Source organism: Rutidosis leptorrhynchoides, chromosome 9 (genome assembly GCF_046630445.1).
Source record: "Rutidosis leptorrhynchoides isolate AG116_Rl617_1_P2 chromosome 9, CSIRO_AGI_Rlap_v1, whole genome shotgun sequence".
Lineage (NCBI taxonomy): Eukaryota > Viridiplantae > Streptophyta > Magnoliopsida > Asterales > Asteraceae > Rutidosis > Rutidosis leptorrhynchoides.
The window spans coordinates 257,859,565-257,872,862 of record NC_092341.1 but is presented as its reverse complement, the minus strand read 5'-3'; the positions used below and the strand labels follow the sequence as shown (position 1 = coordinate 257,872,862).

Below are 13,298 nucleotides of genomic sequence, written 5' to 3'. Positions count from 1 at the left end.
TAATCTCTAAAACATTAGAGATTACATAATCTTCGCGGAGTATTTCGCTAATGTAATCGATACTTCATTATTTATTCTTATTCCTCGGTGAAGGATGTTGATGCTCGTGGAATTTTTATGAACCTTACAAGGCACATATGATGTTTTCTGGAAAGTTTCGAGTACACCGAAAATGAAAATGTAAAATCAATTATGTAATTGAATAATACACTTGGTTTATTATGAAATGGAATTCATTGAGTTGAAACAGAGATTGTAGTTAACGAAGGTTAAGTTGTTAACGAAGGATGTACATCATAGCATATTAATAATATGAATTTAACCGAGTAATATTTACCCTTTTTCAATTCATACCTAATTGCTTAGTACGAAAAGATTTACGATGGTTTAAAAATTTATATATATAAGATATACATATAAATTCTTTAGAGGAAATGAGTTATTACTTCATAACTCATTGATACAATATACTCGTTGTTGATTCATAATGATGTCCACGGTGCTTTCTTGAACTGATGGAGCTCGTGATGTTAGAGGCGATGTTGACAGCACTGACTGTGCTGGTGAGGCTAAGGGTACTATTGATGCTATTGGTAAAACAAGTCTAGCTTGTACCTTACGTACCATTCTTGTCAGGGTTTCTACTCTTCCTTCTATCATTTCTATTCATCAGATTTACGGTTAGAACTGGGATAAATAATCTCTAAGATTTTAGAGATTACCTAATCACCGTAGAATATTTCTCCGATGAAGTTATGAATCAATACTTCATCATTTATTGTTGTTGGTACCCCTTGGTATCTATGGTGAGTATGATGTTGATATCCGAGGTACAGATTGTGATGTTGAGGCGTGTGATGGGGATGTTGTTATTGGTGGTGGTAATGATACTGTTGGTGTTGATGATGGTAGTACTGGTTATGCTGCTGCTGCTGCTGGTGGTGGTGTTTGTAATCCTTGCACCATATTCTCCAAAGCCACTACCCGAGCACGAAGCTCGTTGACTTCTTCTATTATACTAGGATGATTGGTGGTTTGGATAAGCGGATGAATAAGATTTAGAATATTGGATATTACGTAGTCGTTGCCAGCTGTTCTGGAAATGAGGGTGAAAATGGTGTTACGAACGGGTTCGCCGGTAAGTGCTTCAGGTTCTTCACCAAGAGGTGAATGTGGTGGATGGAAGGGATAGCCTTCTTCTTGTATCCAATGATTAAGTAGATTACGAACCCATCCCCGATTCATCCAGAATAGATGATGGCTAATTGGTTGATCCATTCCCGTTACGCTGTTTTCGGAACTTGAGTGGAAATCCATATCGGAATAGCTGTCGGAATCTAAGGAATTTAAACTAGATACAGGATCCATTTTATGTAATCAAGGAAAAGATTTTTGGATTGAAATAGATTATAGGACTAATTTGGTACTCCTCAATACATAGTTTACATATGTATTTATAATACTAGAATCCCATAAGTTACGGAGGATTTTATGGAAGATGTCAGGCAAAGTTTACTGTAATAGATATGCCAAGATATGAATTTTGTCTATACTCTATCTATGCAATCAATGCAATAAGACGCGTTTAGACTTAAGATGATAGACAGGTAATTTCCGACAAGAAATGATAGGCAAAACTTTTGACATGCAGACACAGTCGAAGTCCAGACTTACGAATGCATCCTAACAACTATCAGTTAGACACACTAATGCAATACCTGGTTCACTAGGACCAACGCTCTGATACCAACTGTGACGATCGCTCCAAATCCATATGGACGAACACGTCATTCATTGATTTCATTGCGAGGTATTTGACCTCTATATGATACGTTTTGTAAACATTGCATTCTTTTGAAAAGGCACACCATAAATGAATATTTAAATCAAAGGTTTTCGACATCTGATGATTTTTACATATTGACAATCACCGTAAATAATAGTTTACAATAATACTTCCGTTGACAATGCAGTCAAAATAAGATACATGGTGATGATTTGGTGAATGCAACGTTTTCTTGAATAAAGCATGCAAGGCTCCATGCACATAGCTTGTATAACATATAAGCAAACAGCGAAAGACTTCTAGGGAACCTGAGAATAAACATGCTAACAGTGTCAACACAAAGGTTGGTGAGTTCATAGTTTTAGTGTTTCGCATAATCTGTATATAAAAGTGGATCACAAGATTTCAGTTGTTTCATCCAGATATCAATAGATTCTACATAACAGAGCACCATGGTAACTAAGCTTTAACGTTATATAATAAATACCCCATTCGTTTTAATACACGCAAACCAACGTGTCCTAAACTTCAAATAACACACGTCCGTTAAAAGGCTAGTGCTCTAGCTCGGACAGGGATGTCAAGCCCTATGGATTCATATACTGTTACTCGCGCCCACCAGTCTACATCCTATGTACTGGCAGTTACTAGTTACCAAAGCTAAGGGATTTTCGGTTTAAACTCAGTGTAGAATTAAGTATGTACTTGTATTCATTGCGTTTAAAATAAATTGCATGTATTCTCAGCCCAAAAATATATTGCAAAAGCAATTAAAAAGGGAGCAATGAAGCTCACCTTAGCAGCATATAAAGTCGTTCACCAAAATGTGACTGAAACTCGGATTACCAAATAACCGTAGATCTCAACCTAGAGAACATATGTTGGTCAATAAATGTCTATCATGCTAGGTCAAGTCATAGTATATCACAATCCTAATGCTCGAGATTGACATACAAAAGTTATCCAAAGTTGTTTCAAAAAGTCAATTTTGGCCATAGTTTAACAAAACGAGACGTGCCTTATATAAGGATTCATTTACTCGGTTGGTAATATTCAAAAATCCAATTTATCAATCTTACAGACAAGTTGTTTAAATATTAATTGCATATTCAAAAGCAATTCCAATTATCGTCAATTATAATTCAGTTGATCATATCTTTTAATCCGTTCATCGAAACTATTCGATATCTAAATGAAAAGTTATTGATTTTTCGCCAGCTTTTCAAAAACATGTATATCATATACCTTTTACTAGTAATATATGTATTTAATTCGTGATCTATTATAAACTGTTTAACGACGAAATTTAGTATATAAGCATGTATAAATATATATACTCGAGCACTAGACATGTATACACTATTAATTTATAAAAGATAAAATATAAATGCTTACGTATCAATATTGTGATTCAATATTTCAGAAAAGTACGTAGACGTAACGGAGATGATAAACACTAGGTTAAATATACTCCCGAACATTACCCATAACCTCCTTGGCAATAACCCATAATTTCCTTAATTCTATCCCGCTCGAAAAACTATTTTGAAAGTGATACGCTCAAGACCTCGTCGTAGTATTTTATGTATAATATTAATACTACTAATAATAATAAGATTAATAATAATATTAATCTTAATAATAATAATAATAATTATAATAATAATAATAATAATAATAATAATACTAATAATAATAATACTAATAATAATAATAATAATAATAATGATAATAATAATAATAATAATAATAATAATAATAATAATAATATAAATATAATAAATAATACGGAGGAATGAATTGGAAAGAAACTGGAAACCAGCTTGAGCTTTTATAGGATTCTGGCCTGCTACAGTACCCCATACGATCGCATGGTTTTTGGGCATCAAGGCCATGCGATCGCATGACCCTCTGATCCAGCTCACAAACTTTTGTTTTCTTGTTTGTCGACATATTTATTTATTAATATAATATATATATATATAATTTATATTAATTAATTATATATTATATTATATTCTCGTGCATAGTTGACTTGAAATTTTCGTTCCGATGTCTCGTACGTTGTCACTCGACTTATGCCCCGGTTCCGGTTTCTCGAACGCATTTTCGTATGCATAGAAAACTATCACTTTACGTTTCGTGACTCGTACCTTTGTCAAAATATAGTCTTAAATTATCAACAAACTATACCACTCAAAGTATATCTTAATCTTTCGAGTGTTTTGGTCATTTACTTCTATAAATCATTGTCTCGTTATTTATTAATATAATAGTATTTATTAAACGCTTCATAACCAAGTTAATATCTATTTTCAATATTTATAAGCACGTCTTAAAATACATATCGCAATTTATTCATATATCTAATTCTAACAGTTAATATTCCTTATTATTGTATGTGTCCACATTACGTTATTTAAACAAACACTTTACCATTTATTCCGAATACCGTTAAACATGAATGATTTCCCAAATCAACGTGTACCTCACAACAGAAACTCGTAATAATATTATAATTCTTAAGGGACTTAATAAATATCTTTTAATTCAATCGTTGGCATAATCTTTTAATTCCGTAGTTAAATATATCAATCAGATAATCAAACCAGTAAGTTTAATGCACAGTATCATTTTCTTAACACTTTGTTATGTTTTCAAGTTATAGTGTGTGTGTGTGTGTGTGTGTGTGTGTATATATATATATATATATATATATATATATATATATATATATATATATATATATATATATATGTATCTATTTACATATAATTGTTCGCGAATTGTTGAGAACAACCGAAGGGTATTTGAATAGTTTAAAATTTTGAGATTCAACTTCATAGACTTTGCTTATCGTGTCGAAAACGTTAAAGATTAAGTTTAAATTTGGTCAGAAATTTCCGGGTCATCACACATGATATGCTTAGTAAGAGAATGAGTTGAAGAACTAACGGTCCCGCATAAATTCCAAATCCAATAATCTTCCTTGTCAATCTTCATTTTTATTGTCGAAATCATCCCCTTCCAATTCTTCTAGCTGACCCCTCGTCCTCCCTGTAATATCACGAATCCAACACCAATTTGCAGCGCACTTACTGCCATCCCAAAAAATACGATCCGACACCATAGCATTTGTGTTAGACTCTAGCCGCACCAATCTTTTGAAAGTATCCTTTAAAGGTTTATCCTTTAGCCACACATCGTCCCAAAATTTTGTCTTTTTGCCGTTGCCGAGCACCTTTGGAAAAGATTTGGTAAAATCCACACCGATGTCATCTATCTCGTAACATGTTTTAAAAATTTTCGTAGAATTAGAACACGAAAGTGAAGAAACCCCACCCGAAATAATTGACCCCGAAGCCCCAAAAATACTTTTGATAACACTAACCCATAAGGAAGTGGGTTCGGTTAGAAACCTCCACCACCGCTTGTCGATTAGCGCTAATTTTTTGCAATTGATAGAACCAAAATTAAGCCCGCCATCCGCCCATGGACGGATGACATCATTCCATTTGACCCACGAGATTTTCGACTCGTCACCCGACCCACCCAAAAAAAATTTCGTCTTACACTCTCAAGATTTTTTAGCACGCTAGGCGGGGCACGTTTCGTCTCACGAGATTTATTAATGTGTATTCTTATACAAGTTTTTATCTCTTGAAACACTAGACAAACTGATACACTCATACAGTCAACAAGTAATGAATAAGGTTTTATTGTTCAAGCTATCAAGAGAAGGTGAGTAACTTTTAATGTACATGGCCTGTCAACAAGTAACGAATAAGGTTTTTATTGTTCAAGCTATCAAGAGAAGGTGAGTAACTTTTACTAATATGTACACGGCTAACTGGGTTTCCGGGACCATTTTCTGACCCATTTCCATGGCTACCTAATATATGATCTTGTAAGGTTCAAACTTGAGACCTCTTGGGATGACGTTAATCAGTGGTGAATGCAAGTTTTTTTTAAGGGGCAAAGTTTATGTATACACATTGTATACATTAATTATGGATGGCAACAACAAATCATATTTAAGTTAATTTTTTTGAACTTACGATACCTAGTTTAAAATTGGTTTCAGTTGATAAAGATTAGATACATAAGCTGTTGATAAATGTGAATTGTGCAAATTTTTACAATTTTGATCATATTTTTTTTCTTTCATATAGACTCCAATATAGTTGATTCAAAAGCTAATGTCTGTAAATCAAAAGACTACATATTACATTACTTATTCAAAATTTATGGCGGCCAGTTGAGTTGCCCTTCCCTGCCCTTAAAATATCCGCCCTAGACGTTAGGGGCCAACCACTAAACAATATGATACACTGTTAAATCTAATTCTAAATATTATATTCAAAATTCAAAATAACTATAATCACAAAGATGTGTATAATTCCAACTGAGAGATGAAAATTATTAGTTTCGACAGAATCTATAAGATACACCTGCCTAAACAAATCAATCTGTTTCCAAACAACCAATCCAAAGAATTTAAGTTAAAAACACGATTAACCTTTACGATCCTTCTACCTCTGTCGCACCTGTCGGCTTAAAACAATCGATATTGCACAACACTGCCGATCGCATCATATCTCCAATTCTGCCACCATTCATTTTCACAGTTAAATACACATGGAATGTAAACATTCAAAATCATGAGTCAACAACAAAAGTTAACAATTTAAATCTCTAGACAAAAAGGGCGTGTGTGTTTGCTGTTAAAAAAATAATAATAATTTAAAGCTAACCAGACCGATCAATGCTGTTTCTTGGTTTCTCCGCCTGGTCCGTAGCATTTGAGTTGGTTGACTTATCCACGTCTTCTGATTTCTTCTTTGACTTTTCTCGTTTGTCAACACTCGATCTTGACTTTTCTGTGCTTGGTCTACAATCTGTACTACTTCGCGGTTTTGAATCTTCATCTGTTAACAATCCCGCTACGTTTTTCGACTTTTCAACGGCCGATATGAACTTCTTTAAATGACGTATGTACTCCGGGTACAACTCCAAATCGCAATGGTTGCCACCTTTAATCCATAACGGTTCATACTTTTCGACACATAGTTCCCAAAGCTGCTTACCGTGTGAAAAATCTACAACATCGTCATCCGTTCCCTGCATAACAATTTGGCTAAAAGTTGTTTCATATAATCATATCAGATTATAAGATAATAACTGTTATAACGTGTCGGGATAAGCGTGCGTACGTGAATAACCAGAACAGGACACCTCACCAATGGTACCTTGTCAATATTCTGCATCACACAAAAAAAAAAAAAAGAAACAAAAAAACTAATTAGTAGACTTGTTATGATAGTAAATAAACTTTAAGTAATAAAAATAAACAAGAAATTTATGAACCTTATATATATCAAACCAATATGTTCGCTTAACGGGGTACATGACTCTAAGTCCTGATAAGATTGGGCTGTGAAGGACAACAGCCCGTAATCGTGATAAGCGTGATGCTAAATCTAGAGTGGGCCCACTACCAACGGATTGACCGTATAAAATGACGTCTTCTTCTTTAACATTGTATGTCTCTTCAAGGCATCTATATACAGCTTCTATGTCAGCGTATGTATTCTGTTCACTTGGCTATAAAAATAATCAAACATGTACGATTTATCAAATTAGATTAAAATTTATAAGAAATTAAGATTTATTTCAGATAATGTACCTTCCCAGAAGACTGCCCGTATCCAGTGTAATCGTACCTGTAAATAATGAACATTTTGTTACTTATAACATACGTATTGTGCTCATATGAACAGAGACGACATAATGAAGACAAATAAACAGTAGGATGAAAATGGTAATTTGGTAGAACTTTAATCATCATTTTCAAATTTTTGCATATGAATACAATCTCGAAAGTCGAGCAAACTTACAATTCTGACTTCATAAAGATAGCATTTTTTTTCCCTTTTTTTTAACAGAAGATAACTAGGCTTTTTAAGACCACAGTTCAACTAAGCTAATAAGAATTTTGCATGTATTTCATTAGATGCATCATATATCCATATGTAAGTTAGGAGATATATGAATACCTAACTAAAGTGATTATTAATACTTTAGTTTGATGTATTAGGCAACAGGTGATTACAAATATGATTTTATGACTAAATTAGAGCCTAGATAATTCGAACAACAAAGCATATGATGACTAAGAAGAATATTTATCACCTTGGTCCAGTAACTCACACAAGTTCATAAACTAACAATATATATACATAATCTATACATATCAAAAGTAATCTTCTTTATACACTCCAAGTTCCACTTATATAAACTTCTTATGAAAAAAAACCTAGTAGACTAGTTGTTATTAAATACAACAATGTACTCAATCTTAATTACATGTTAAAAACCATGTAATGTAAAAGTTTTTGCAGTTCGACTTTTATGTGGTTCTCGTTTGAACATTATACTGTATGTATAATTGTATAAATATACATTGGTGGAACCTAGAACTTTTTTCACCGGGAGCAATTTTTTTTTTTAAAAGTGTTCACATACACTGCAACTTTTTTTGACAAAATATAGAGGCTTTTGGGTAAAATATAGACTTTTGAGCAAAATATGGAAGCTTTAGGGGCAATATATGGACGCTTTAGGTGCAAAATATGGACGGCGCTTTAGGGGCAAAATATGGACGCTTTAGGGGCAAAATATGGAAATACAAAATTTTACGCCTGAAAATTTCAAATCCACTTGAGTCAGCGCCCCCTGTCACATGTATTTCCGCCCCTTATATATATATATATATATATATATATATATATATATATATATATATATATATATATATATATATCCCAAAAGACTACGATCTCCTACACCTTACATAATTCAATCATATCATATATCATATCATTTAATCAAACAGTTGAAGACTTTAAAGTTGGAGACTTTAATCAAACACTTAAAGGGCAATAAAAATTGAAAACTTACTGACCCCATTAAATTAACTTTGAGATGAAGACTAAGTTCACAGAACAAATCATACATCTGACCCAAATCAGCTGCGTTTCCATGAGAATACAACACCGTTAATGATGCCACCGGATTCTTTACATACGTGGCAACAATCTCCGTCCCCTTTTTAGTTTTCAGCTTCAAAACGTCGACGTTTTGTCTCTCAGATACATCTGTCATTCTAATTCTCTCACCGTCGCCCACCACCACCCTGTACGACGGCGGATTCGGTGGGAAAAACGCAAACTTTGCCGCTACCGACGACGTCATCGCACCCATCTCAAATACTCCGTAAGTAAATAATTTAGAATTAATAATTAATATTAATAATTGATAATTGATAATTGATAATTGATAATTGATTGATATAAAAACAGGTTCCAAGTAATATACTGGTGTAGTGGTGGTGGTGTTAAGAAGAGATTTGTTTGAATGATTTAAGGGATATTATTTGAATTATTAACTAATTAATTAATTAATGAGAAGATTGAGAAATATTGGGCAAGGGTAATAATACATGCAATTATAATTGATATAGATAGATAGATAATGGAGTTTTAGTGGAAAAATAATCAAGAAACGTAATGAGTGTTTTTGATTTTTTTTATATAAAAATAAAAACAAGTATGATATGATAAGATGAATTACAAAAATATGAAAGAGGTAGGGCAGCACACGTTTGATTACAGTCGTGAAGTGACATGTTAGATGGTCAATCTATTTTGCTACTTTAGTCATCTTAATCTTATATACTCGTGTTAGAGTAGACAGGCTCTAATTTTGTCTTTTCAAAAAATAAAAAAAAAATCTTTTATAAAACGAAATTATTACAATTAAATCAAATACTCATGCGCAGAGGGTCGATCTTGACATTTTTAATGTCTTGAGCGAGTTGGGAAAAAATACCCTTATAAATAAGAAACATTCAAGTTACCCATTGGAAGTTAGTTTTCAGGGGCTTAATTAATCAATATATTATATTCGTAGGTAGGTATAGCTTTATTTTCAAATTTGATTACGTACAAATAAATACGTTTCATACCTACAAATGTGGTATTACTGCTTTAGTTACCAGTTATTTATATTAATAACTAACAGCTACAAGAATTATATATACATATACATAAATCGACAGAAGACTAAGAAGAGTTAAGTAAAAAATTAGGATATTGTTATAAAATATCTAGATTGTGTTATAAAATATCTAGATTGGATGTTAATTTTATTATTATTATATTTCTTGCATAGTAATATTTTATACTATAAATAGACATGTATGGTAACCATTTAAGGTGCACCATTTCTCTTGAAATATCAATATCAATATTTCTTCTCTCCTTCTTCTCTCTTTTTCTCTCTTTGTTCTTATAACCATTAAAGGTAGTTATAAGCCTACTGAATTATAACACGTTATCAGCACGAAAAGCTTAGTGTAATTAAAAGATATCTCAAACGATCACGAATCACTAATCAAGGTATGAAATTATTAATAATTTTCAGACTCGAATATATCAAATTTTGGACTACTAACATTTATATTTATGTTATTTAAGTTATATATGGTCGGTTATACCACCTGAATTATATTTCTGTAATCTAACTTTTACTAACTTCACTAACATTTATATTTATGTTATTTAAGTTATATATGGTCGGTTATACCACCTGAATTATATTTCTGTAATCTAACTTTTACTAACTTCACTAACATTTATATTTATGTTATTTAAGTTATATATGGTCGGTTATACCACCTGAATTATATTTTCTGTAATCTAACTCTTATTAACTTCACTAACATTTATATTTATGTTAATAAGACCTCATGATTGTACGCAACACGTCATTTGACAACACGGTACTTTATGTACGCAACACGTCATTTGACAACACGGTACCATGGGTCGAGATTAATTCCGATCAATACGAATACGACGGGGTCTTTATATGTTATCTAACATTTATGATTACTTATGCAATTAATCATTATTTATTTCATGCATACTAATGTTTATTCTTAAATTTATAATTTTAAAAGTTAAAATAAAAAAATAGTTTGTATTTTTATTAAAAGTAATCTTAAAAGTTAAAATAAGAAAAAGTAGTTTGTACTTTTATTAAAAGTAAATCTTAAAAGTTAAAATACAAAAAGTAGTTTGTATTTTTATTAAAAGTAAATCTTAAAAGTTAAAATAAGAAAAAGTAGTTTGTATTTTTATTAAAAGTATATCTTAAAAGTTAAAGTAAGAAAAAAAGGGGATGGTAAAATGGAATAGTTTTTTGTCAAAAATGAAGTATTGAAAATGAAGTGGTCTCCTTCTAAAACTAAAAAAAATATATATATACTTTTATCAAATGAATTTTTTTGTGGCCGACAATTTCAAACACGAGTCCGTGTTTAGTTTATCAAGAATATCTCTTGCTTTGGTGAAAGGTCACGATCACGATATCAGGTGTTGTGAAAGAATTAAAAAATTGGTCAATTGGCCTTTTAAAAACTAGAAAAAAAAATTTAAACAAAAAGTTTTTTTTATATATTTATAATTTACGGGTAACGTAAAAAAAGGAAGTTTTTTAAAAAAAAAAAAAACAAATAAAGTGTTTAAATGAGTTTTACAGAAAGGGGGAAAGCAAAGTAAAAAAAAAAACTTTTTTCCAAACAAAGGTAAATGAAAGTAGGACTTAATACAAGAAAAAAGTAAACATCTCCTAGACGTGATAAAATCTATCAATGATAAGTATTAGACTTGATGAGCTAAATGTGACAAAAATGTTTCAACATGTCTTATGTTAATTTTCTAAAATAAGTTATTATTATTCCGAGTTTAACACATATACATATGTTAATTAAAAATAACCTTTTTGTTCTTATGTAGTGTTGGGTTGCAATTTTGGTTGTATGCCATAATTCCATCCAGTAGAGTGACAATAGAAAACTTTTGATGATAATCAATAAAAAACTTTTTTCCAAACTTGTCAAATGTTTTGTTAAAAACGTGACCGTTGAAAAAAGGAGGTTGAATAATAAAACTTAAAAAACAAATTATTTTTTTAAGAGTGTGCATCAAAATGGCCCGTTTAATAATGGGGAGTAAAAATATAGTCAAATTGTTTCAACGAACAAGGGTTCAATTGGATGTCTCTTAAAAAAAATCCGCGGGTACGGGTGATGGATCCAATGGATCCGCATCCACGACCCGCGGGTGCTATCCCTAATTGTGACAAGTACAAATCAACTAAAAGTCTAAAAAATAAATGCTCTTATAGGGACCAAATGTTCACAATAATTGCCTAAGCTAGATATGAAACAAATAGTTCATAAAAAAAAAAAAGGTCGTTGTGCGTTTTCGGGATGATAGCCGAAATACACTTACAAAAGTAGGTCAGCCGTCAATTCTTTATGGCCATATCAACGTAGATCAATAAAATCATTTATGGTTTTGATAAAAGATTAATTAAAAATTAATTGTTTTTTTGGTCTTGGATTCTCGGTAACAAAAGCAAAGGTTGTTTTTGGTTGCCACAACAAACAAGACAGAGGTTGTTGACTTTTGTTGTTAAACATGGTACAAGTGAACAATAACAATAGATTATTGTTTTTTGAAAAGAATAATGATGCGTTAATTTTATTGTATAAAATAAAATTAAAGAAAATGGTTTTCATTGATGACTATGAACAAACGCAAACAAAGTGTTTGTGGTATTTGGTGATTAAAAAAAAAGTGCATCTAAAGCTTCTACTGAAAATAATATGCATCTAAAGCTTCTACTGAAAATTAATGTGCAAGGTACAACGTATAACTATATGGTCAAATTCATTTGAGCCTTCGGAGTCACAAGTATATGATGTATATATATATTACTCAATTAACAAAATAGTAAATCTAAATTAATTCATATGAATAGTAAAACGAAATTAATTAATTTACTATTCATATAAAAAAGCGCATATGATAAAAAGCGCATCGCATATGATAAGCGCATATGATAAAAAGCGAATATGATGAAAAGCACAACGCATATGATGAAAATCGCATATGATTAAAAGCGCATATGGTGAAAAACACAGCGCATATGATTAAAAGCGTATATGGTGAAAAGGATATATGATAAAAAAAAACACATATGGTGATTTATAAAAAAAAAAAAAACACATATGGTGATTAATGGAAAGCACATATGGTGATTAATGAAAAGTATATTGTGAAAAAGAATCACAAATGTTTCTTGAAAGAATTCAAGGTAAGATATATGAACCAATTCATCCATCATGTGAACCATTTTGATATTTCATGGTTCTAATAGACGCGTCTAGCGGATGGTCTCATATTTGTATGTTATCAAGCCGTAATATGGCATTTGCAAAGTTTCTTGCACAAATTATTAAATTGAGAACACATTATTCTGATTACACCATTAAAAGGATGAGACTTGATAATGCTGGTGAGTTACCATCTCAAGCATTTAATGATCATTATATATCTACAGGGATTGTTGTTGAACATCCAGTTGCTCATGTGCATACACA

At 31.5% G+C, this 13,298-nt stretch overlaps 1 protein-coding gene across 2 annotated transcripts; it reads right to left on the bottom strand.

The window, feature by feature from the left end:
* Positions 1-6,131: 6,131 nt before the first annotated feature.
* LOC139867414 (uncharacterized) lies at positions 6,132-9,282 on the bottom strand. Of its 2 annotated transcripts, none has more exons than XM_071855780.1 (6): positions 8,751-9,282; positions 7,473-7,509; positions 7,154-7,390; positions 7,000-7,047; positions 6,541-6,907; positions 6,132-6,392 (listed from the first exon to the last, which is right to left on the bottom strand). In XM_071855780.1, the coding sequence occupies exons 1-6, from the start codon at positions 9,047-9,049 to the stop codon at positions 6,379-6,381; spliced, it is 1,002 nt and encodes a 333-aa protein (XP_071711881.1). In that variant the 5' UTR covers positions 9,050-9,282; the 3' UTR covers positions 6,132-6,378. The 2 variants fall into 2 exon arrangements, with proteins under 2 accessions (XP_071711881.1, XP_071711880.1); XM_071855779.1 differs by having other exon boundaries at positions 6,546-6,907.
* Between the last annotated feature and the right edge of the window lie 4,016 nt (positions 9,283-13,298).